Source organism: Ranitomeya variabilis, chromosome 4, assembly GCF_051348905.1.
Source record: "Ranitomeya variabilis isolate aRanVar5 chromosome 4, aRanVar5.hap1, whole genome shotgun sequence".
Classification (NCBI taxonomy): domain Eukaryota; kingdom Metazoa; phylum Chordata; class Amphibia; order Anura; family Dendrobatidae; genus Ranitomeya; species Ranitomeya variabilis.
In genome coordinates, this window is record NC_135235.1 from 600,881,154 (window position 1) to 600,908,914 (window position 27,761).

General features: G+C 44.0%; 1 protein-coding gene across 1 annotated transcript in view; it reads right to left on the reverse strand.

The window, feature by feature from the left end:
* Nucleotides 1–809: 809 nt before the first annotated feature.
* UBE2V1 (ubiquitin conjugating enzyme E2 V1) overlaps nucleotides 810–27,761 on the reverse strand; it is a 32,660-nt gene continuing 5,708 nt past the window's right edge. Inside the window, exons 2-4 of the mRNA XM_077253239.1 lie at nucleotides 14,609–14,757; nucleotides 3,884–4,009; nucleotides 810–1,602 (exon numbers count right to left, since the gene is read on the reverse strand). Of these exons, the coding sequence (XP_077109354.1) occupies nucleotides 1,456–1,602; nucleotides 3,884–4,009; nucleotides 14,609–14,757 (422 nt within the window). The 3' untranslated portion in view covers nucleotides 810–1,455. The remainder of the gene's footprint in view (nucleotides 1,603–3,883; nucleotides 4,010–14,608; nucleotides 14,758–27,761) is intronic.

Here is a 27,761-nt window from a genome sequence, read left to right on the forward strand (position 1 = left end):
TCTTCAACATTGTACATGACATGTACATGACAAAAGACATACATGAAAGAGCTGCATCCAAGAATTTTCATCTTATAGCAATAGAAACATAAAGGAGGTCTCCAAACAGGTATAATAGTCTAAAGCAGGGCCTGCGAGGAGGGAGAACCCCACGATTCTTTTCATCCCTCTGTCATTCTCCAACCTCTTTACTGTAAAATATGGTCAGACATCACAAAAATGAGAAAATTCGCATAATGAAAAATGTACTAGAAAAAAACCTTAAGCTACCGTAATTGGTGCAGAAATACTGCAGTATCAAAAACACAACACATACTTATTGTGAGAACACAGACTAAGGCTATGTTAACATGCATCGTTTTGCTGTCTTTTCTTCTGCAGCCAAAATCTGGAGTTCAAAACACCCGTTTTTCAGCGTTTTTTTTTCTTCACTTTATTGCTTTCTATGGGTAACAAAAATAAAGTAAAATAATCGACATGCTGCTGATTTCAGTGAGCGCTGTGAGGATTCTCCAGCATCGGGAGTGGGCGGTCTTGTGACCACAAGTATGGAAGTATACTTCCAGACACAATACGACTAGACGTGTCCAAACTGGCTCAATCCATTTGCATTGAGAGGCTGTGCACGTCTAGTCGGCATGTGACCATGTGTGTCCGATCCCAGAGAATCCTGACTGCAGGACTGAACCTCAAGCCTGAATAAAGGTAGGCTTCCCCATAAGTCATAACATGTGCTCGGACCAGTGCAAGAACCGTGCCCACCACCCATCAGTGTCGCGATGTTTAATGAAATTACCACACTCACAATCTGCCACATCCAGCATTTATTAGAGACGACACAAAGGGAGGGTAGGGATGACCCAAGTTAGCACGCATTCTCATTAGTAGTCCATGAAACCCAGTCTGAAAACTGGACACACAAAAAAATATATAGCAGAAAAAAAAAATATATAAATCTGAAATGAGGAAACAATCGACGTCTTGATGGACTTGAACAGCTCGAAACTAAAAAGTCTATAGCGAGGAAAAGAAAATCGTAAAAAATAAATTGCAGCAATAATGTGATTGTGTGATACAGGCTTCACAGTCAGATAATGTGCCACGCTGCTCGCAAACAGGAAGAATTTAAATATTTTTTTTTCTCTTGACACCGGAACGTCGACTATGTAGACTTGATTATCGTTATAGCACAAATTTAAGATTTCTGTTTTAAAAATGAAAGGGGAGGGGAGGAAAAAAATATTAGTATAATTTACAGCGTCTCAAGATAAACTGGTGTTATCTTGGGAAAACTTCCAGTACGTCTGAGGTCTACAAGATGTATCTAAAATTTTTTACTACAGTTGGAAAATGACGAGAGCTTAAATTCCTTTTAAATTGGGCATGAACAATTTTTCTCTTTTCTCATTTTTTTGTTTTGTTTCATTCATTTTTTTTGTTTGTTTGTTTTGTTTCTTAATTGCTGTAACATTGTCCTTCGGGGGGCTGTGGAAGTTTCATATTTTCTTTGGACATCATTAGACGCCGCAGTTCTTGCAGGATTACTTTGATGCTATAGGAATTCTGCCATTTTGCTAGAACGGATATGGCTCTGGGATCCACCTAAGGCAAAAAGAAAGAAGGGGTAGAAGAGAAGAGGTCAGAGCTTTAAACCCAGTCTTCAGTTCCTTTACGGTATTTTTCCCCTCTCCTCACTGACCCTCAAAAAGCCTCTAAAGTTCCAACTATGTCGCAAGACGTTCCTGTCTTATTCTGCTCGCTAATGGCCACTCCGTCGTCTGCATGAGATAGGGCTTCCTTCAGGCCACATTCACATATCTTATTTTTTGACATGATAGCCCATGGGAGCATCCACATTTCCTTTATCTTTTTTTGTGAGAAAAGGCAGAGTTTTGTCTAATTTGGTGTATAAATTATGCGACTAATTTCATAGTTTGAATGTATGTTTGCGGATGAAGCGGAACCAAATATGTTTTTTTTTTTATTTTTAAACTGAGAAGGGGAGGGGGGGGGGGGGATTATTTAAATTTGTATTTAAGATTTTTATTTCTTGATTTTATTTTACCCCCTACTTTTCTTTTATGCACAGAGAAAATGTTGATTTGATCACTTGTAAAACACGCTTCGGTATTCTATATTGCAATATTGGGCCTAATAGGAGTGTAAAATGGCAGACCTTCATCCCTGGGATTAGGCTAGGATCGCGTTAGGGCAATCCGTTTTAACTGATCCGTTTAGAAGCGGCACTAACGCAATATAACGAGTCCGTTATCGCACCCATAGACTTCAGTTAACGGAACGCATCCTAACGCATGTCAAAATCGGCATGCGTTAGCGATGGTCCGTTATTTTGTGACGCACCTTCGAATGTGGACTACCGCGTTTTCGGGTGCGTTACGGCAAACGCACAGCGAACGGAAGCGTTCGCTCTGCAGAGAAATCTATTGCTAACGCATGCAGACGCAAAGTAACCATCCGTTAACGCGATCGCACAGATAAAGACAATATGGGGCTCATCGTTAGCACATATGTTTTACAGATCCATTAAACGGATTGCCCTAACGCGATGTGAACCTAGCCTTACAGTTAGAGCTGGCTCCCTCTATAAACCACTTAGGTGCTGCAGTTGCTACAGATCAGAGGTGGGGAACCTCAGGCCCTAGGACCATTTACGGCCCTCGATGACCTTTTATCACATCCCTGGGCCGATTCTCAGGAACCGCATTCTTGGGCAGGGAGGTGTATTTTGATTACAACCAGCTCATTCTTGCTCTGTTAGCGCACATACACAGTGTTCACTACTGAACACTGAAGGGAATGCAATGAAAGATTACGTCCTGACACCAGTGCCAGAGTCAAGATGCACTTTGTGGGCGGAGGTTGTACGGCCCCCGAAGGATGGTATAAATATCCAAATGGCCCTTGGCAGAAAAAGATTCCCCACCCCTGCTATAGACCATGGCATCTAAGAGGCAAATAAGTGGGAATCTGAGGGTCCTCCGATCTCAGCCCATTCTGTTGTGTGGATGCAGTGGACTAACGCTCGTTGGCAGCCTCTGTAAAGGGTACACTGGAAGTTACTAAGCAGTGAAAGGCATATCGCCTGTTCTGCGATGTTACTCATCAGACATAGATCTTACCCAGCAGAATCTGACAGCAGCATGATGTAGGAACGGAGATCCTGATTCCAGCAATGTGTCCCTCAGTTTACTGGATGCAACAGTTATGACAGAATCACAGTTTTCTCTGCAGCAGATCCCTGAATGCTGAGCCCTGTATAACCCCACTCACACCACTGAATAGTAGCTTTCTTACAGTGTACACAGGATGCTGCCAATCAGTGTCAGGGAATCAGGGTCTCTGACTCTACATTATGTTGCTCTCCTTTTAAGTTTCTTAGGTGAGAGGCAGAATTCATTTTAATACAATATTAAGGAGTGTAAGGAGCAGTCTTCCCCTTTAATAAGCATCTATATACACTGGTGAATCCGGGGCTGTAATGTGTAAGGTTTTGTTTTCTAATTAATGTTCCTTTTCTTATGTAATGTCATCATTCACACACAAACATCACCATCTTCACGCCCAGCGACTGCAGCCAGCAGTGATTACTATCTGTCTGCCATCATGGGGGCAGTGGATGAATAAGGGCCGGGACGTCCGAACGAATGAAATAATGCTCCCAGAGACCACGGACATTTATGTTGCACCCATCGCTACTCTATGAGTTATGTACGTAGCACATGGGCACGGAGCAGTGCTGTGCACATGTATGACTACCACTATTTATGTAGGACCCGGTCATCTGGAGCCACAAATAATCACCTCCTTTCTATAGCGTCTGCCACCCTTACGTGAAGGAACAGAAGTCAAGCGTCCTACTCACCACACCATTAGAATTATTCACGCCATTCATATTAATTTTTGTTACAAATTTGGCGAACGGAGGGGATTCCGGGTATTTCGGACCACACTCTATTTTAAGGCTGTATATCCTGTTTTCATAGATTGTCTGGGAGGGAAAAAAAGAAAAAAACATTAGCAGAAAAAGCGAGAGGAAGACCAGTAAATCACATACATATGTACTATGCCAGAAGATTTATAGCAGGCGAAACACCGGCAAGGAAAACTAATGTAGAGCGTCCAAAAATAGAGGGAGGGTCCGTGTACACAGCTGGTATCCAACTAGTATAGTGGCGCTGACCACTTAGGTATGCTATTACCAACTGGCTCAGAATCCTCAAAATAGGCACCTTACTATTAAATTATCTTTAAACGGTTCTGCTTTGTTTTTGCCATCTGGGAGCCATATCCCCAGTTCTGCATATCCGACACCGCAGTGTCCAAACCATGGCCCTTACTGGAAGAACAAGTGATGAGACGTCCGTCTGACACCTACGAGAAAACCTGCTAGACATACGCGGTTTTACTGTGGGCTTGTACAAGTCCTGGACAGTAAGGAAACTAGTGCATGTACAATGGGTCTCGTTGGTGGTTCTGGACAGAAGTCTCTTGCCACAAGTTCCCCCATTTGTGACTATATATTATTTAGGCTGTTAAATACGGGTCACGAAGCCTGCAGTCAGTACATGGTGGTCCATACACAGAACCGTGTAAGAGGGATGTGCAAAACTGGCATTAATGGGGCTTTTTAGTTTCAGAAAACACCTTTACTCAAGCTGCAGTTTGTTTATGAAAAAAAAAAAAAAAGTTCACTATACTCCCCTCCCCGAGTCCAGTACCCATTGCTGCTCCTGGTGAATGTTATTGTCTACAGTGCTGCAGCCAATCAGTGACTGCCATTAACTCAGGCAGCAAAGAATATGCAAGAGCGCTTCACAAAAAGCCAAAACGGCACAGGACTCCCAAGAAGAATTACAATATTTTTCAGACCACAAGACAACTCAGGTTTAGACAAGAGATAAAAGAAATATATATATATATATATATATATATACATATACACATGTTAATATCACTAGTAATGGGGGGTCTAGTCACTAAAATGTGATCCGCTGCTTTTTTCTTCTAAAAAGAGATCCAAACGTTAGGGACACAACTGTTTTTTTCCATATCCAAGGAAATGGGTCAGATTATGCTAATCACACTCGGGTATTCAGCGTGGGGGGGGAATCTGACATGTGCACGGCCCTATAGAATAACATGGGGACAGATAGCACTCGTCCAGTTATACAGTAATCTGCATGAGCCCTTTTAGTAAGAGGGGAATTCCTGCAAATCTGACACTTAGATAACAATATCCCACAACATATACCAATAAGGGATTTTTTTGTGCAAAGCAACAAAAGTATAGGAGACAAGCACAGGGCCAAATAATCAAGGATTGCCAGTCCTTTACTTATCTTCTACCCAGTCACTGAGTGCTGCATTCTCAGAACTGACAGTAGGGTGTTAGACACTGCTGACTGTTTTCTATAAGAGTCAGCAAAATTGTGAGTACAGCTCTGGATCTGAATGCGACAAAAAGATCTGCAATCTTGAATTCCTCATAGCAACAACCTGTATATCCAGTTTACAAGTTTACACCCCTCCATGCAATCTGCAGCTAAAGTTTCATTTTTTCATCACTAAATCAGATAGTCACTTTTGCTGTTTCAATTGTTAAGTGGTGGGACAGGTCTATGATAGGTTATGGTGGAAGCCAAAGCGTTGGCCTAGATCTGGAGCCAATCTCTCTATTCTGTTACTGCATAATTAGATATTGGGCTGTTTGCATATCTTCTGTACTTAACACTAGCTGAAGAGCCCGGCGTTGCCTGGGCATAGTAAATATCTGTGGTTAGTTATAGCACCTCACTTCTCTTATTTTCCCATCACGCCTCTCATTTTCCCCCTCACATCTCTCATTTTCCCCCTCACTCCTCTTATTTTCCCCCTCATGCCTCTCATTCCCCCCTAACACTTGTCATTTTGACCTCACATCTGTCATTTTCCGATCACTCCACTATTTTCCCTCACTCCTCTCAATTTGCACTCACACCTTTCATTTTCACCTCACACCTTTCATTTTCACCTCACACCCCTCATTTTCACCTCACACCTCTCATTTTCCCCTCAGTATATACATTTGTCATCTCCCCTGTAAATAGTATATACCTGCTGTATGTCATCTCCTCCTGTATATTCCTGTGTCATCTCCTCCTGTATATAGTATATACCTGTATGTCATCTCTTCTGTATGTACTATATACCTGTATGTCATCTCCTCCTATATATAGTATATACCTGTATGTCATCTCCCCTGTATATAGTATATACCTGTGTGTCATCTCCCCTGTATATAGTATATACCTGTGTGTCATCTCCCCTGTATATAGGATATACCTGTGTGTCATCTCCCCTGTATATAGGATATACCTGTGTCATCTCCCCTGTATATAGTATATACGTGTGTGTCATCTCCCCTGTATATAGTATATACGTGTGTCATCTCCCCTGTATAAAGTATATACCTGTGTCATCTCTTCCTGTATATAGTATATACCTGTGTCATCTCTCCTGTATATAGTATATACCTGTGTGTCATCTCCTCCTGTATATAGTATATACCTGTATGTCATCTCCTCCTGTATATAGTATATACCTGTATGTCATCTCCTCCTGTATATAGTATATACCTGTGTGTCATCTCCCCTGTATATAGTATATATGTGTGTCATCTCCTCCTGTATATAGTATATACCTGTATGTCATCTCTTCTGTATGTACTATATACCTGTATGTCATCTCCTCCTATATATAGTATATACCTGTATGTCATCTCCTGTATATAGTATATACCTGTGTCATCTCCCCTGTATATAGTATATACCTGTATGTCATCTCCCCTGTATATAGGATATACCTGTGTGTCATCTCCCCTGTATATAGGATATACCTGTGTGTCATCTCCCCTGTATATAGGATATACCTGTGTGTCATCTCCCCTGTATATAGGATATACCTGTGTGTCATCTCCCCTGTATATAGGATATACCTGTGTGTCATCTCCCCTGTATATAGGATATACCTGTGTGTCATCTCCCCTGTATATAGTATATACCTGTGTCATCTCCTCCTGTATATAGTATATACCTGTGTCATCTCCTCCTGTATATAGTATATATCTGTATGTCATCTCCTCCTGTATTAGACCGCGCTCACACGTTATTTGCTCAGTATTTTTACCTCAGTATTTGTAAGCTAAATTGGCAGCCTGATAAATCCCCAGCCAACAGGACGCCCTCCACCCTGGCAGTATATATTAGCTCACAAATACACATAATAGACAGGTCATGTGACTGACAGATGCCGTATTTCCTATATGGTACAGTTGTTGCTCTTGTAGTTTGTCTGCTTATTAATCAGATTTTTATTTTTGAAGGATAATACCAGACTTGTGTGTGTTTTAGGGCGAGTTTCATGTGTCAAGTTGTGTGTGTTGAGTTGCGTGTGGCGACATGCATGTAGCGACTTTTGTGAGATGAGTTTTGTGTGGCGACATGCGTGTAGCAACTTTTTGTGTCGAGTTGCATGTGACAGGTTAGTGTAGCAAGTTGTGTGCAGCAAGATTTGCGCATGGCGAGTTTTGCGCGTGGCTAGTTTTGTGTGTGGTGCCTTTTGAGTATGTGCAAGTTTTGTGTGAGGCAACTTTTGCATGTGTTGCAACTTTGTGCATGTGGCAATTTTTCCGCGTGTGCAAGTTTTGCGTGTGGCGAGTTTTCCATGAGGTGAGTTTTGCACGTGTGGCTAGTTTTGCGTGAGCCTAGTTTTGTATGTGGCGAGTTTTGCGCGTGGCGAGTTTTAAGCGACGACTTTTGTGTTTCAACTTTTATGTGACGAGGTTGGTGTATGTGTGGTGAAATGTGTGCTGAGAGTGATATGTGTTCCAAGCACGTGGTAGTGTGTGGCGCATGTTGTGTGCGTGTTCATATCCCTGTGTGTGGTAAGTATCCCATGTCGGGGCCCCACCTTAACAACTGTACGGTATATACTCCTTGGCGCCATCGCTCTCACTCTAAGTCCCCCTTGTTCACATCTGGCAGCTGTCAATTTGCCTCCGACACTTTTCCTTTCACTTTTTCCCCATTATGTAGATAGGGGCAAAATTGTTTGGTGAATTGGAACGCGCGGGGTTAAAATTTCGCCTCACAACATAGCCAATGACGCTCTCAGGGTCCAGACGTGTGACTGTGCAAAATTTTGTGGCTGTAGCTGCGACAGTGCAGATGCCAATCCCGGACATACACACACATACACACACACATTCAGCTTTATACATTAGATTATAACACTACTGGTTTACCATACTTTTTTTTTTACTCAAATAGATTTTTATTAAGTATAAAATCACAATAAACATTTTACAACAATACAGGGATATTGAAAAGATTCCCCTCCCCCCACAATATATCCTAACATTACCACCCCCCCCCCCCTTCTCCCCATTTAGACATCTCATGCTCTTCCCTTAGCATATCGTATACCGGCATATACTTTAGTATTATGTGATGACTCCTACTGTCCCCTTATAAACTAACATCCCAACAGGAAAAAAACTTCACAGAACGTTCTTCCCTGATCCCTCCCCTACCCCAATTCCGGCCAAGGCGTCCACAGTTTATCATAAAACTCCACTTTCCCCCTATTCTGGTAAACCCTCTTTTCTAGAGTAATAACATGTTTCACATATTGAAGGTATTCTCCTCTCGAAGGTGGATCTTCTTACCCAGTTTCTTGCTATGACCTTCCAGCCATGTACAATAGTCTAGCATTTGCTATCTTCAAATTGTTATCTACTCTTATCTCCTCTACATATCCCAACAAACACACCACCGGTTCCCTTGGGACCATGCATCTATAATCGACTGATAATCACCAACCAGAAAGCAGCCAACCTCGGACACGTCCAGAGCATGTGAAGCAGTCCAGCATTGTCATTCCTACACCTAGGGCACTCAGACCGAGTCAGACCGCAATCCGGAAATAGGGTACCGTCACACAGTACCATTTTAATCGCTACGACGGCACGATCCGTGACGTCGCAGCGATCGTATGATTATCGCTTCAGCGTCGTAGACTGCGGTCACACGTTGCAATCACGGCGCTGGAGCGATGCCGAAGTCCCCGGGTAACCAGGGTAAACATCGGGTTACTAAGCGCAGGGCCGCGCTTAGTAACCCGATGTTTACCCTGGTTACCAGCGTAAACGTAAAAAAAACAAACAGTACATACTTACATTCCGGTGTCTGTCCCCCGGCGTTCTGCTTCTCTGCACTGTGTAAGCGCCATAGCCGGAAAGCACAGCGGTGACGTCAGACGTCACCGCTGTGCTCGCTTTCCGGCTGGCCAGCGCTCACACTGCAGAGAAGCTGAGACGCCGGAGGACAGACACCGGAATGTAAGTATGTACTGTTTGTTTTTTTTACGTTTACGCTGGTAACCAGGGTAAACATCGGGTTACGAAGCGCGGCCCTGCGCTTAGTTACCCGATGTTTACCCTGGTTACAAGCGAACACATCGCTGGATCGCTGTCACACACAACGATCCAGCGATGTCAGCGGGTGATCAAGCGACGAAAGAAAGTTCCAAACGATCTGCTACGACGTACAATTCTCAGCAGGATCCCTGATCGCTGCTGCGTGTCAGACACTGCGATATCGTAACGATATCGCTAGAACGTCACGAATCGTACCGTCGTAGCGATCAAAATGGTACTGTGTGACAGTACCCTTATACAAAACATCTGGAGATCTATACACTCTACGTACGATATAAACCTGAGACAGTCTATATGGTTCATTCAGCGACAGTTTTGGTATCCATTCTAGCACAGACATCCATGTTTCATCCTCTAAATGGCCCAATTCTCTCCCATTTAGTTCTAGCGCCAGTTGGGTAACCCAGTAAATGAGTATGTAGTAGGTCTCAGTACAAGGTGGAAATAACCCCTCTCATTGCCCCCTCTCCACACACATACTCCACACACTAAATTACCTTGAATTTTAAAACAGTCTCCCCTGTTCTGAGCATTAAACGCATGTCTCACCTGTGCATATTGATATCCCCCAGAAGCCCTAATACCAATTTCCGATTGTAGCTAGGAAAAGGATTTCAGATCTCGCCGCTCTAGAACCTGATAGACATATCGTATCCCCCTGGACTGCCATTCTGGTAAACATCCTATTGCCATAAACTCCGGTAAATTGATATTAAACCACAGCGGGGAGAACCTGGTAAGAAGGTGACTCCACGAATTTGTCTGACTCTTCCCCATAATTTATATATCAGGAATAGCGTAGGATAGATTTTCCCAAGTGCCCCCAGAGACCCATCTCCCAAGCACTGTACCGCAGAACATCTTGTCGTCACCCTCTCTATCAGCTGTTGTACCACGCTGGTGGATGGCTCACGCTCCCAGCCCTTTAAGTGCTGGCACTGAGCCGCCAGGCAGTATATTTCAGGGTTAGGCAAAGCCAAACCACCTTCATCCTTAGGTCTCTGAAGCGTCTCCAACCTAATACAGGGCTGCTGCTTCCCCTACACCAAAATCCTAAATAAGGAGTTAATCAGCTTAAATTTCCCACATGGTATCCAAATAGGTGGAGGACATACATTATCTTAGGCATGAGAATCATTTTAATAAGATTGACTCGGCCCACCACTGACAAGTGCAATTTAGACCATGCCCCTACTTTTGCCTTAAGAACCCCCAACACGGGAGTCTCATACTTACCTTTATATGTATATGTACTGTATTTGCAATAGTTCAGATTTCTTGCATATGTTTCATAGGGTTCCCTTATAATACAGAAATGTGCAATGCGCCCCAACTATTGTTGTCCTCTTTCATATTTGTTTAGAGGTTAATCATTTTTGTAAGTGTGTCGTTCTCAGCCATATATACATGCATCCTACATACATAGGGTGATTTTCTTTTAGACATTGAGGCATATGCTCTGCCTGCACGTACTGTAAGTATTATCTTCATACCTTACAGCAAGATCTAAGTTCTATTACGCGGTTCAGGTAGCATTCATTTAATAGCTGCACATGCGTATTTTGACCTGTTTATGTCACTTATAATTATGTACAGATCACGTCCATACGTTCAGGACATCGCAACAAAAAGCATATGTTATGCACATTCCTCTACTTTATAAAACATATAGCTCAGCATGCAATAACTTAAGGTACCGTCACACTCAGCGACGCTGCGGCGATATAGACAACGAGCCGACCTAAACTAGATCGCTGGAGCGTTGCTGTTTAGGTCGCTGTAGAGACGTCAAACACAGCAACTCCAGAACGATGCAGGAGCGATCCAGTGACGTAACGGCGACTCTCTTCTCGTTCTCGCTGGTTGTTAGCTCCATTACATCCATTGTTAGCGTCGTTGCTTTTGATGTCAAACATGACGATACACGCCGACCTGGCGACAAAATAAAGTTCTGGACTTCTAGCTCCGACCAGCGATGGAACAGCGGGATCCAGATCGCTGCTGCGTGTCAAACACAACGAGATCGCTATCCAGGACACTGCAACATCACGGATTGTTGTCGTTCTCTTTGCAAAGTTGCTGAGTGTGACGGTACCTTAACGCTGTCTCTGACTGCACTTATAGACATGACTGTCTGGGGAGACTAGAATGTGTACATGCGCATGCGTATATTGGGCAGCTTGTGTCATTTATAATTGCATGCAAACGATGTGCTGCGATGTCCTGATCTAGCGCATACGCTGCCCTTACTCTTTCATGACAAGCATACAGATAAAACCGCGCATGCGCACTGATCCTCAAGCCGATGCTGTTTCCATGACTGCATTGGCAGACATGATAGTCCGGGGAGACAATGGGACGCGCATGCGCAGCCCCTACTTCCGCAACACTGCTTTCACCGATGCACTCGCCGTCAAGGTAATCATCCACAATTATTTATATGGGACATTTTTGAACAACAAGTCTACTTTCTTTTTTCCACTGAGGAAGCCACACATTCAGGTGGCGATACGCGTGGGGTCCTCCTCCCTACCATCATGCTGCTGACAGGTTGCAGCACTGCATTATTATAATGGAGGTTTTGTGACTAACTGCTTTTGGCATATTCCTTTGAAACCATTGTATTTTACATGCCTTAACCCTTTATTGCAATTACTTGATCCCTTTCTTGCTTCCATTTGCCTTTATCGCATGTTCAATCTGCATGTGGAGAGTACATGGTCTTCATTTTTGTACCAAATCATTCATTTCTAAAAAAATATCTTTAGGTTCTAGGTTATTTTGGGGGTCATTATGCCAAGAAACAATTTTTTTGGCACAATTAATTCAGATCATTGATGTGTAGAAAAGTCTTATTCAGTAGGCCTGCGGCTAGCACTTTGGAGGAGGTCACCGATTGGTCCTTACACGGACTGTCCAGGGGTTATTGTTCAGCCATTTTTTGGCTTTTTTAAATGTTTTTATTTTGCATGTTGCTGAAATTGTGTTGCATAATAAAGATTATATCTCATTTGTTACTGTGGATGATCTTGATCAATCAATACACACTTTTCTTGTCCTATCCTCAACGGTCTTATACAGTGTGTGGTTAATGATTCCCGCATAATTTGTTGTGACTTCAAATCCTTTCTATACAGATCTAGAGGTCAGAATGCAAACATGTGTCAGTACTGTCCATCCTCCGAGTTGGAAAGAGTCTTCATACAAATTCCCAAGGGGCTATACCGGAGCATCTGTTTTCATATTCCGTATTTTTCTGACTATAAGATGCACTTTTTTCCTCCAAAAATTAATATTCACTCTATTCCATGCCCATGGGCGTGGAAAGGAGTGAATATTCATTTATCTTTAATAGCGGGCACAGTGTTAACCACAGCAGCCAGCTTCTTGCAGCTGCCCAAGGCAATGAATGAACGTGTGGAATGCAATATTCCTTCCCTTTAGTAGCGACACACGTGAAAGCCTGGCAGCTGCAGGAACCCGGCGGCTGCCACTGTGCTCGCTAAAGAGCAATGAATACTCACTGCGCTCCACGCACACAGTCCCGGCGTGGAGAACAGAGTATTCCCAGCAGGTGTCCTCGGTGGCTTATGAGCAATGCATAACGTTACTGCCATGCGCTGCTTACAAGCATAAAAGCAGATGATGGCACTGGAGCAGAATGCTGCAAGGGTGTGCAGGGAAGGCAAGAATTTTTTTTCTCTCTGCTGGGGGCCAATCATACCAGGGTAAGGATGGGGGCCATGCATACCAGGTAAAGGGCCATGCATACCAAGATAAGGGCCATGCATACCAGGATAAGGATGGGGGCCATGCAAACCAGGTAAAGGGCCATGCCTACCAGGATAAGGATGGGAGCCATGCATACTAGGACAGACATGGGGGCCCTGCATACCAAGGTAAGGATGGGAGCCATGCATACCAGGACAGAGATGAGGGCCCTGCATACCAGGGTAAGGATGGGGGCCATGCATACCAGGGTAAGGATGGGAGCCATGCATACCAGGACAGAGATGAGGGCCCTGCATACCAGGGTAAGGATGGGGGCCATGCATACCAGGGTAAGGATGGGGGCCATGCATACCAGGGTAAGGATGGGGGCCATGCATACCAGGGTAAGGATGGGGGCCATGCATACCAGGACACAGATGAGGGCCCTGCATACCAGGGTAAGGACGGGGGCCATGCATACCAGGACACAGATGAGGGCCCTGCATACCAGGGTAAGGACGGGGGCCATGCATACCAGGGTAAGGACGGGGGCCATGCATACCAGGACAGAGATGAGGGCCCTGCATACCAGGGTAAGGATGGGGGCCATGCATACCAGGGTAAGGATGGGGGCCATGCATACCAGGGTAAGGATGGGGGCCATGCATACCAGGGTAAGGATGGGGGCCATGCATACCAGGGTAAGGATGGGGGCCATGCATACCAGGGTAAGGATGGGGGCCATGCATACCAGGGTAAGGATGGGGGCCATGCATACCAGGGTAAGGATGGGGGCCATGCATACCAGGGTAAGGATGGGGGCCATGCATACCAGGGTAAGGATGGGGGCCATGCATACCAGGGTAAGGATGGGGGCCATGCATACCAGGGTAAGGATGGGGGCCATGCATACCAGGGTAAGGATGGGGGCCATGCATACCAGGGTAAGGATGGGGGCCATGCATACCAGGGTAAGGATGGGGGCCATGCATACCAGGGTAAGGATGGGGGCCATGCATACCAGGGTAAGGATGGGGGCCATGCATACCAGGACAGAGATGGGGGCCATGCATACCAGGACAGGGGATAATTAAGTATGGAATTGACCACATTTTTTGCTTACATTTTTTTTCTATTTTTTTCTATTTTCCTCTTATAAAACCTAGATGCGTCTTATAGACCGAAAAATACGGTATATGTGTTCTTCTCTGAATACCACATTAAAGAACTTCTCTGCCCTATAAATGTTGCTTCTCTAGGGAAAGATCCCCACTTGCGGCATGGAGCACCATATGGCAGCACAGTCCCTGCAGCTCCATGTACTGCCACACATGCTCCTGCACACAGACACGTATCTTGACAGTAAGACGTGGACATGACAATACAGAGACTTATACTTACTCTAGGTGGTCCAATAATCATACCAGTCCATCTTGTGAGTGTCATGTCTTCATCGTCTACCAGACCCCAGCTAACTGTCCCATCACCAACTCCTTTCTGACCTTCTTCAAGTTCTTCCAAAAGTCGAAAATTACGAGGAACTTTGACGCCTAAAAGAGACAGATAAGATCAGAATGACGTCCTCTGCTGACAGATCTCTGCCACTTCATGAGGAAAGTAAGAGGTGATCTAGTCACACGAGGAGGCGCATCATCATAAGGGACAGTGGCTTCATAATTATAAGTTACCTGACTGGATGCCAACCCCCATCTAACACAGCACACATCACAGGGTCCAGTCTGAACTCTCGGGAAAAAAAGGAATCAAAACAACTCTAGGTTTATCACACAATGTGGCTACTTTAGTTCGTGTATTACTCCTGGAACACACTAAGGCCGGTTTCATACATGCGATACTCAAGTCTGAGCACAGACTGCAATGCATGGACATACCGTGGGTCTCCTGACCCAAACTCAGCCTCATTTATGCAGCTGCTAAACTCATGTCAGGAGACCCGCGGCCGGTCCATGCATTGCAGTCTGTGCTCAGACATGAGTGTCGGAAGGGTCAACTCCAATCTACAGATTCCATAAACACCTAAACACCTAATATCCACATACAACGGGGTCACTGTAATAGGCAGCTCTGGAGTATAATACAGGATGTAACGCAGGATCAGTACAGGATAAGTAATGTAATGTATGTACACAGTGACTGCACCAGCAGAATAGTGAGTGCAGCTCTGGAGTATAATACAGGATGTAACTCAGGATCAGTACAGGATAAGTAATGTAATGTATGTACACAGTGACTGCACCAGCAGAATAGTGAGTGCAGCTCTGGGGTATAATACAGGATGTAACTCAGGAGCAGTACAGGATAAGTAATGTAATGTATGTACACAGTGACTGCACTAGAAGAATAGTGAGTGCTGCGCTGGAGTATAATAATATATAATATACAGTACAAACCAAAAGTTTGGACATCTACTCATTTAAAGATTTTTCATGACTGAAAATAGTGCATTCACACTGAAGGCATCAAAACTATGAATTAACACATGTGGAATTATATACTTAACTAAAAAGTGTGAAACAACTGAAATTATGTCTTATATTCTAGGTTCTTCAAAGTAGCCACCTTTTGCTTTGATGACTGCTTTGCACACTCTTGGCATTCTCTTGATGAGCTTCAAGAGGTAGTCACCGGCAATGGTTTTCACTTCACAGGTGTGCCCTGTCAGGTTTAATAAGTGAGATTTCTTGCCTTGTAAATGGTGTTGGGACCATCAGTTGTGTTGTGCAGAAGTCTGGTGGATACACAGCTGATAGTCCTACTGAATAGACTGTTAGAATTTGTATTATGGCAAGAAAAAAGCAGCTAAGTAAAGAAAAACGAGTGGCCATCATTACTTTAAGAAATGAAGGTCAGTCAGTCCGAAAAATTGGGAAAACTTTGAACGTGTCCCCAAGTGCAGTGGCAAAAACCATCAAGCGCTGCAAATAAACTGGCTCACATGAGGACCGCCCCAGGAAAGGAAGACCAAGAGTCACCTCTGCTTCTGAGGATAAGTTTATCCGAGTCACCAGCCTCAGAAATCGCAGGTTAACAGCAGCTCAGAATAGAGACAGGCCAATGCCACACAGAGTTCTAGCAGCAGACACATCTCTACAACAAGTGTTAAGAGGAGACTTTGTGCAGCAGGCCTTCATGGTAAAATAGCTGCTAGGAAACCACTGCTAAGGACAGGCAACAAGCAGAAGAGACTTGTTTGGGCTAAAGAACACAAGGAATGGACATTAGACCAGGGGAAATCTGTGCTTTGGTCTGATGAGTCCAAATTTGAGTCGGACCAAGATGGCTCTGTAAACTGTTGGCCTCTGTTCGCACAGCATGCATTTTGTAGCACTGGGCGGCCCGCCTGTATGTGCGTTAGTAATAGGCTGTAAACCAGATGCTCTGCATTGCCTGTGTGAATAATGCCACATACAGAATATTATCTCTCATCTTTTTGTGCACTAATACCAAACAGCCAACACTGGATTGAAAGTGGTTGTTTCATCGGTATTTTTTGCACCTGTGTGTTTGCCATAATTAATCGGGTCCGCTGCACCCTGCCAGGGCATTTTGTTGGAGGGTTCAGCAGGTAAACATCTCTGCTTTTTTTCTCTGTTACTTTTTTCATATTTTTGGAGGATTTCTAAGTCCTCTTTTTGTGTCGGTGAGCTTTTATTCTATGTTTAACAACTGTTAAGAGGAGACTTTGTGCAGCAGGCCTTCATGGTAAAATAGCTGCTAGGAAACCACTGCTAAGGACAGGAGACAAGCAGAAGAAACTTGTTTGGGCTAAAGAACACAAGGAATGGACATTAGATCAGTGGAAATCTGTGCTTTGGTCTGATGAGTCCAAATTTGAGATCTTTGGTTCCAACCACCGTGTCTATGTGCGACGCAGAAAAGGTGAACGGATGGACTCTACATGCCTGGTTCCCACCGTGAAGAATGGAGGAGGAGGTGTGATGGTGTGGGCGTGCTTTGCTGGTGACACTGTTGGGGATTTATTCAAAACTGAAGGCATACTGAACCAGCATGGCTACCACAGCATCTTGCAGCGGCATGCTATTCCATCCGGTTTGCGTTTATTTTTCAACAGGACAATGACCCCAAACACACCTCCAGGCTGTGTAAGGGCTATTTGACCTAGAAGGAGAGTGATGGGGTGCTGCGCCAGATGACCTGGCCTCCACAGTCACCAGACCTGAACCCAATCGAGATGGTTTGGGGCGAGCTGGACCGCAGAGCGAAGTCAAAAGGGCCAACAAGTGCTAAGCATCTCTGGGAACTCCTTCAAGACTGTTGGAAGACCATTCCCGGTGACTACCTCTTGAAGCTCATCAAGATAATGCCAAGAGTGTGCAAAGCAGTCATCAAAGCAAAAGGTGGCTACTTTGAAGAACCTAGAATATAAAGGTATGTGCACACGTATTTTTTAGGGCTGCGGATTTTTCAAATCCGCAGGTAAAAGGCACTGCGCGGATTCCTATAGAGGAGCAGGTGTAAACCGCAGCGGAATCCGCACAAAGAATTGACATGCTGCGGAATGTAACCCGCGTTTCCGAGCAGTTTTTTCCGCAGCATGGGCACTGCGGATTGCGTTTTCCATAGGTTTACATTGTACTGTAAACGCATGGAAAGCTGCTGCGGATCCGCAGCAAAATCCGCAACGTGTACACATAGCCTAAAACATAATTTCAGTTGTTTCACACTTTTTTGTTAAGTATATAATTCCACATGGGTTAATTCGGAGTTTTGATGCCTTCAGTGTGAATGTACAATTTTCATAGTCATGAAAAAACAGAAAAATCTTTAAATGAGAAGGTGTGTCCAAACTTTTGGTCTGTACTGTATAATACCAGGCAATACACAGTAATTGTACTAGTAAATTACTATCCTGCATGTATATTTTATAAACTAAATTTATATTTTATTAAATATTGCACTTTTTGAATATTATCCTAGACTGTTAATCATAGTTTTTTTTTTTGCGCTCTTCTATCTATATCCCATTATGAATGGTCCACTGTACTCCGTTTGAATATTTGCATGATTGACACGTCTAATAGTTCTCAGATTTATGTGCATTGATGCAGAACATGCCATTTCTTTCCGTGAATCATTTGTATCCTCTAGTTGTATGGTACCCCGGGGTGAGCGGCACCATAGCTGGAGCTCATCGCACATTGTACCTGACTTCTGTGCCTATTATCACTTTCTGCTTCAGTTCTGCTTGTTTTACTTCCTTATTTTGTGGCTTGTCTCATTTCCTTCCCTGTGAGGCTCCATTACATTCATGCCATGTGTAACACATATGATGAGATTGAGCAGAGTGTATCCACTACAAGGTCAGGGATTGACTCTGCAGAATGGGACAGAAGGAAACCTACTTAAAGTGAACCTGTCACCCCCAAAAATCAAAGATGAGCTGCGGCCACCGGCATCAGGGGCTTATCTACAGCATTCTGTAATGCTGTAGATAAGCCCCCGATGTATCCTGAAAGAAGAGAAAAAGAGGTTATATTATACTCATCCAGTGGCGTTCCCGCTGCAGTTCGGGTCAGATGGGCGTCGCGGTCCGGGCCTCCTATCTTCTTACGATGATGTCCGCTTCTTGTCTTCCTGCCGCAGCTCCAGTGCAGGCGTACTTTGCCCTACTGAGGGTAGAGCAAAGTACTGCAGTGCGCAGGCGCTGGGCCTTTGACCTTTCCCGGCACCTGCGCACTGCAGTACTTTGCTCTGCCCTCAACGGAGCTGCGGCGTCAAAACAAGAAGAGGACATCATCGTAAGAAGATGGGAGGCCCCGGACCGCGACACTCATCGGACCCGGACCGCCCCTGGGTGAGTATAATCTAACTTGTTTTTGTTTTCAGGTTACATCGGGGGCTTATCTACAGCATTACAGAATTCTGTAGATAAGCCCCTGATGCCGGTGGCCGCAGCTCATCTTCGATTTTTGGGGTGACAGGTTCCCTTTAAAACCAGAACCTTACAGCAAACCTATCAGCAGGATTTTGCTAAGCATACTACAGGCATTGTCAGATTGGCAGTGTTAAACTGGTTAAAATGATACCTGGGGTAAAGAAATCTATCTTGTGGTTCTTGTGTAATGAGTGTTTTTTCAGTTGATATGCCCGCGCTCCTGGGCGGGACTGTAGGCAGAGTCTTATCTTCCTGCTTTAAGCCAGAAAAATCAAGGAGAGACCTGCCCACATGCCGCCTCGAAACAAACATGTTCCTCCTCATAGAGATAGACAGACTGTGCTTCGGGGCGGCCTGTGGGCAGGTCTTTCCCTGGTTTCTCTGGCCTAGATAGAGCAGGAAGATAAGATTCTGCCTACAGTCTCGCCCGGAGCATGGGCATATCATTAACTGAAAACTTCCAACATTGATTACGCAAGAACCACAAGATGGATTTCTTCACCCCAGGTATCATTTTAATCAGTTTATTACTGCCAACCTGACAATGACTGTAGTTTACTTAGCAAAATAATGCTGACCGGTTCACTTTTTAAAATACATATGAAATAAACCAATACTGACTGTCGCCCCCCCCTTCCATCTCCAAGAATTAACCAATTGCCTACGAGCCTATACTCAGCAGCTGATTAGACTGCAGTCATTTTCTGTGTTTAATACACTTGGTACATTGTATTACCTTCTCCCGTACATCCTGTATTATTCTCCAGAGCTGCAATCACTATTCTGCTGGTGCAGTCACTGTGTACATGCATTACATTACTTATCCTGTACTGATCCTGAGTTACATCCTGTATTATACTCCAGAGCTGCACACACTATTCTGCTGGTGGAGTCACTGTGTACATACATTACATTACTTATCCTGTACTGATCCTGAGTTACATTCTGTATTATACTCCAGAGCTGCACTCACTATTCTGCTGGTGGAGTCACTGCGTACATACATTACATTATTTATCCTGTACTGATCCTGAGTTACATCCTGTATTAGGGTATGTGTCCACGTTCAGGATTGCATCAGTATTTGGTCAGGATTTTCCATCAGTATTTGTAAGCCAAAACCAGGAGTGGGTGATAAATGCAGAAGTGGTGCATATGTTTCTATTATACTTTTCCTCTAATTGTTCCACTCCTGGTTTTGGCTCACAAATACTGATGAAAAAATCCTGACCAAATCCTGATGCAATCCTGAATGTGGACACATACCCTTATACTCCAGAGCTGCACTCACTATTCTGCTGGTGGAGTCACTGTGTACATACATACATTACATTACTTATCCTGTACTGATCATGAGTTACATCCTGTATTATACTCTAGAGCTGAACTCATTACAATTACATACCGATCCTTTTTTCAGGATGAGCCTCCACCAGAGGTTTCTGATGGAAGCTTACTACTTTACGCTCATTGATAACATATGCCTGCGTGTCCATGGAGGAACCCAGAGGAAATGGTGTTGGCCGACAGCTACTGACGGTATATGGAGACTGACAGATGAATGATAAGCACCAGGTCATACAGGGTGGGGACACAACAGCAAAATAAAGACAAAACAACATAGGATGAACCATTAGTCACCAGTAAACTGGTCCACTCACTTCCAGTCAACCACCACCCATCATGACTGACTCAGCTCCTGAGCCATCATCAAGAACAAAGAGGGATTCAGAGCAATAACACTCAAGTGCCAGGAAGGGCACATGCCCAATACTCTGCAACATCACCAGAAGAAATTATGAAGCAAGCGAACCAGGCAGTGTCCAAAAGCACCTAAAGTACATGGCATGTCTTACTGCTGGCCACGTACAAGTCAAGGCGGCTTTCTAGGCTACAGGATTGAAAACTCAAGATTGCCTATAGTCCAAACTGCGAAGTCTCACGTGAACACATTACTTATCCCTAATTACCGTATTTTTCAGACTATAAGAAGCACCCCAAATTTTCTTAAGGAAAGTAGGGTAAAAAATTAATGCGTCAAATGGGGGTCCGTCTTACAGTCTGAATTCAGCTTACTGGGGGCGGGGGAAAATCGGCAGCAGTGGTGGACCTGGGTCACAGGAGGTGCTCGGTGGTCCGGCGATGTTCTGACTCCCATCCCAGACTGGTGTAGCAGGTTCGGTGGTGCTCGGGCTCCGCCAACATCTTGTGAAAGCCCAGAACTCCCGAACTTCCATTGCTATAATGCGGTGGCCTCCGGGAAAATGGCTGCCGGAGGCGGCGTATGCGCAGATTGAGATCTCAGCACAGAGATCTCATCTCCTGAGATCTCAGGACGACGAGATCCCAATCCGCTCATGCGCCACCTCCGGGGGCCATTTTACCCAGAGGCCACCGCATTGAAGCAATGGAAGTGCGGGGGCTCTGGGCTTTCACTAAATGTTGGCGGAGCCCCCGCACCGCTGAATACTGCCGCAAAAGTCTGGTATGGAAGTCAGATCATCGCCCTGCAACGTCGGACCACTGAACACCCCCCCTCTTCCCAGCCCTAGGGCCGGCAGTATCTCCCGACTCCTGCTGCCGCCACACTCCTGGTAAGTACATTCCGACTATAAGACGCACCCCCATTTCCCCCCGAAATTTTATGGGGAAAAAGTGCATCTTTCAGTCCAAAAAATACGGTACATTCTGCATTACACTTTAGAGCTGCTCTCACTATTCTATTGCGTCACCCAGAAACCGAGCCAGGAGGTGTTCTGTGCCTATAGAGATGTAATTATATGTACAGTCATGTCCGAAAGTGTTGACATCCTTGAAATTGGTCCAGGAAATGAAATATTTCTCCCAGAAAATTGAAATTGCATGTTTTGTTATACACGTTTATTTATTTTGTAGACGTCTATTGGAACAACACAAAAAACAGGGGAAAAAAGGCAAAAATTGTACATAAAGCCATACAAAATCCCCAAAGTGGGCAGGACAAAATTGTTGGCACCTTTCCAAAATTGTGGGTAAGCAACTTTGTTTCAAGCATGTGATGCTCGTTCAAACTCACATCTGGCAAGTAACAGGTGTGGGCAATATGAAAATCACACCTGAAAATAGATAAAAAGGGGGTGAAGTTGGCTCAATCTTTGCATTGTGTGTCTGTGTGTGCCTCACTGAGCATGGAGAACAGAAAGAGAAGAACTGTCTGAGGACTTGAGAAACAAAATTGTTGAAGAATATCAACAATTTCCACGTTACAAGACCATCTCCAGAGATCTTGATGCTATTCTGTCCACTGTGTGCAACATAATCAAGAAGTTTAAAATCCATGGCACTGTAGCTAATCTACCTGGATGTGGACAAGGAGAAAAATTGATGAAAGCAGGATAGTCTGGATAAAGGATAAGCAGCCCCAATCAAGTTTCAAAGAAATTTAAGCTGTCCTGCAGGCTCAGGGTGCATCAGTGTCAGTGCAAACTATGTTGACATTTGAATGAAACGCTATGGCAGGAGACCCAGGAGGACCCCACTGCTGACAGACATAAAAAAGCTAGACTGCAGTATGCCAAAATGTACGTGAGTAAGCCAAAGTCCTTCTTGGAAAGTGTCTTGTGGGCAGATGAAACCAAGATAGAGCTTTTTGGTAAAGCACATCATTCTACTGTTTACTGAAAACGGAATGAGGCCTTCAAAGAAAAGAGGTATCCCATTTTGGGGGTTTTGTGTAAAATTATGTCCAATTTGCCTTATTTTTCTCTGTTTTTTTGTGTTGTTCCAATACACACTAAAGGGAATAAACATCTGTTTAACAAAACAAGGTAGGATACATATCTTTGTACCGTACTGCCTGTCACGTGCGCATACACAGGTGTTACGGAGACTCAGACAAGCAGTGTGTGCAGTACAGGAAACTACAGTTACACAAGGATGGCGGTGTCATTTATCAGGAGGCGTGGCAGATGCTGAAGTCACTGGCATCCAGAGAATCTCCATACATGTCAAGTACGGAGGGGGAGGGGAACACAGGAACAACATCATGACAGATGACAGCATTCACTTCTTGGAGATGTCCTGCAATTTCTACAATGTATAAAAAATACAGGAAAAGGCAAAGAAGAGACAATTGAATAAATAATCCCCTAACAGCTGATGAGAAGCTATGGATGAATACAAGCCTCTCCCATGTTATATCTACATGCAGAAACTGGGGCTAATCTGAAGTCTGCCATTTCCTATTACATTGCCTCTGAACTGTGACCCACACCCCAACACAGGACTAGTGACACTGGATCTGCAACTCGTTCCATGGCTGCGGATTACGGTACCCACTGGATCTGCAACTCGTTACACAGGTGTGGACTATGGCACCCATATACACACCACTTTCCAGATTGGCGGCCGTTACTTGGGTCTTATCTCATCTTGAGGGTATTGCAAAAATAGACCTGCATGGTTTATCATGCGGTGGTTATAGAGGATGCTGCACTCAGAAAATAGCAGCATAGTAAGGAAAAAAATAAAAGGGATCTGTGTTAAATGCACGGCACTCATTTTCTTAAAAGAGGATGTCTGGCCTTGGGATAGAAGTCTGCATTTGCTATGCGACTGCAAACTTTGTGTATTCTCACATTGTGCACACTGTGAGAATTCTCCGGTGACAGGAGCAGCGCGCACCTGACCACATGTATGCGATTTTCATATTTCCGACTAGATGTGTCTAGCCTCGCTCATTACACTGGCATTGAGCGAGGACGTGCACATCTAGTTGGCACATGACTGCATGAAATCGTGTACTTGTGGTCACACACTCGCTGCCTTGAGAATCCTCACATTACTCAGCGTGTGCACTGTGAGCCGCACAGCTCTAGCCTACGGCCAGGCAACCCCTTTAAATTTTACACATGGGTTTTGTTGCATATTTTTTTTTGCTCTAGGAAGGGTAAAATAAACACATTGGTATGAAAGAACATAAGGCTATGCTCACACGTTGCGTTTTTTGCAGTGGCTTTTTTATGCAAATTAAAAGTTACTTTTTACAGTACCAGAAAAAGTTGTGAGATTTCAGAAATCTCATGGACATCGTTGTTTTTATTTTCCTGACTGAATTTTAAAACTGTAGAATTTCCTAAATCAGCAGCATGCCAATTCTTTCAGCATTTTTGCAGCAATCTTTCACCATTGAAAACAATAAGAAAGTACGACACACAAAAAAAAAAGCAACCACGAGTTTTTGCTGTCTTTTTGGTGAATAAAACTAATTTTATTAAACATGTAATGTAGACAAATGACACACAGTCATGGCCAAAAGTGTTGGCACCCTTGAAATTGTTCCAAACACTGTTTTGTTCTACAAAATACATGTTTATTTCCTTCATGTGTCCTGGAACAACACAAACAAAAAAAAAAAAAAAAAAAGGGATAAAATGCAAACTGGACATAATTTCACACAAGACCCTCTAAAATGGGCTGGACAAAATTCTTGGCATGTTTCCAAAAATGTGGATTAAGAACTTTGTTTCAAGCATGTGATCCTCATTCAAACTAACTGTGGCAAGTAACAGGTGTGGGAAATATGAAAGTCAGTCCTGAAACCAGATAAAAAGGGGAGAAGTTGACTCAATCTTTGCATTGTGTGTCTGTGTGTGCCACTAAGCATGGAGAACAGAAAGAGGAGAAGAGAACTATCTGAGGACATGAGAACCAAAATTATTGAAGAATTGCAACAATCTCAAGGTCACAAGTCCATCTCCAGAGATCATGATGTTCTTTTGTCCACAGTGCACAACATAATCAAGAAGTTTACAACCCATGGCACAGTAGCTAATCTCCCTGGACGTCAGAGAAAAATTAATGAAAGGTTGCAAAGCAGAATAGTCCCGATGGTGCATAAGCAGCCCCAATCAAGTTCCAAAGAAATTGAAGCTGTCCTGCAGGCTCAGGGTGCATCAGTATCAGCGCAAACTATCTGTCGACATTTGAATGAAATGAAACGCTATGGCTAGAGACCCAGGAGGACCCCACTACTGACACAGACAAAAAAAACACAAAAAACTAGGCTGCAGTTTTCAAAAATGTACACGAGTAAGCCAAAATCCCTCTGGAAAAGTGTCTTGTGAGCAGATGAGACAAACAGAGGTTTTTGGTAATGCACATCATTCTACTGTTTACCAAAATAAAATGAGGCCAACAAAGAAAAGAACACAGTACCTACAGTCAAATATGGTGGAGGTTCAAAGATGATTTGGGATTGTTTTACTGCCTCTGACACCGGGTGCCTTGACTGTGTGCAAGGCATCATGAAATTAGCAGATTACCAAAGGATTTTGGGTCGCAATATAGTGACCAGTGTCAGAAAGCTAGGCTTGGGTACTAGGACATGGGTTTTCCAGCAGAAAATTGACCCCAAACATACTTCAAGAAGCACCCAGAAATGTATGGACACAAAGCGCTGGAGAGTTCAAGTGGCCAGCACTGAGTCCGGTTCTAAATCCCATTGAACACTTGTGGATAGATCTTAAAATTGCTGTTGGGAGATGGCACCCTTCAAATATGAGAGACATGGAGCAGTTTGCAAAGGAAGAGTGGTCCAAAATTCCAGTTGAGAGGTGTAAAAAGCTTGTTGATTGTTATAGGAAGCGATTGATTGCATTGATTCCAAAAGGTGTACAACCAAGTATTAAGTTGAGGGCGCCAACAATTTTGTCCGGCCCATTTGTGTATGAAATGTCCAATTTGCCTTTTTTTCTTTTTGTTGTTCCAATACAGACAAAGGAAAAACGTGTATAATAAAATGTGTAATTTAAATAATTTTCTGGGAAATACTTTGTTTTCTGGAACAATTTCAAGGGTGCCAACAGTTTCAGCCATGACTGTATAATCTGCACAAAAACCTGCTTTTTGTAAGCAACTTGTTTATTGCCAAGATTAGGTTTTGCTAGCGGGAGGGGAAAAAATGGAGCAAAAACGCAAAGTTTGAACATAGCCTCAGGTCATAGTCACACAGTAGTATTCATAGATCAAACCCAGAAGTGGGGCCAAAACACAAGAGGTCCCAAACTTTCACTATACTTTCTCAGTGTAGGTTTCACTCCTGATTTTGGCTTACAGATTCACACAGCTTTACATTGTCAGTGCCCCAGAACTGTACATGGAAGATTTAGAGTAGTTTATGCAACTGCAAACACAGGAATGAGGATGTTTCAGTAACAAGTGCATGGATTTCTTCTACCCCGAAACAGATAGTGCAAGTCAATTTGTACCAGAATTTTGGCTCTCTTTTTTTGGGGGATGGAGAATCCACAATGTTTGAGAGCAACAGAAAAGTGAATAAGCAATTAAATTCTGATCTGGGTGATCCAGGTGGATTTTTTTTGTCCACACTATGTTCATTTGTGTTGCGGTTTCATTGCAGAAGACAGAACATGCAATAAAAAGCCATTTTTATTTGCATATTTTGTTTGTGCTGCGCATTGCCAATGGGTTTACAATAAAATAAGTCCACAATAAAACAAAAATCCCCACACATAAAAAAAACACCATGCTCACACCTACTGCCGATTTCTCTGCAGTGTTTCCATGTGCATACTGGCCTTCTGCAGTAATGTCTCGCCTTATGCCACCGCTTTTGTCTCATGTGGGACAAAAGGGAAGATCTAGGAGGCCAAGAAGCACCAAAACCACCAGGGAAAGAGTGTGTGTGTGTGTGTGTGTGTGTGTGTGTGTGTGTGTGTGTGTGTGTGTGTGTATGTATGTATGTATGTACACTGCTCAAAAAAATATATAAAGGGAACACAAACAACAGAATATAACTCCAAGTAAATCAAACTTCTGTGAAATCAAACTGTCCACTTAGGAAGCAACACTGTTTGACAATCAATTTCACATGCTGTTATGCAAATGGAGTAGACAACAGATGGAAATTATTGGCAATTATCAAGAAACCCTCAATAAAGGAGTGGTTCTGCGGGTGGGGACCACAGACCACATCTCAGTACCAATGCTTTCTGGCTGATGTTTTGGTCACTTTTGAATGTTGGTTGTGCTTTCACACTCGTGGTAGCATGAGACGGACTCTACAACCCGCACAAGTGGCTCAGGTAGTGCAGCTCATCCAGGATGGCACATCAATGCGAGCTGTTGCAAGGTTTGCTGTGTCTGTCAGCGTAGTGTCCAGAGGCTGGAGACGCTACCAGGAGACAGGCCAGTACACCAGGAGACGTGGAGGGGGCCGTAGGAGAGCAACAACCCAGCAGCAGGACCGCTACCTCAGCCTTTGTGCAAGGAGGAACAGGAAGAGCACTGCCAGAGCCCTGCAAAATGACCTCCAGCAGGCCACAAATGTGCATGTGTCTGCACAAACAGTTAGAAACTAACTCCAGGGAATAGCCAAAGTGCCCGAAATCCACAGATCGGGGTTGTGCTCACAGCCCAACACCGTGCAGGACGCTTGGCATTTGCCACAGAACACCAAGATTGCCAAATTCATCACTGGCGCCCTGTGCTCTTCACAGATGAAAGCAGGTTCACACAGAGCACATGTGACAGATGTGACAGTCTGGCAACGACGTGGAGAGCGATCTGCTGTCTGCAACATCCTTCAGCATGACCGGTTTGGCAGTGGGTCAGTAATGGTGTGGGGTGGCATTTCTT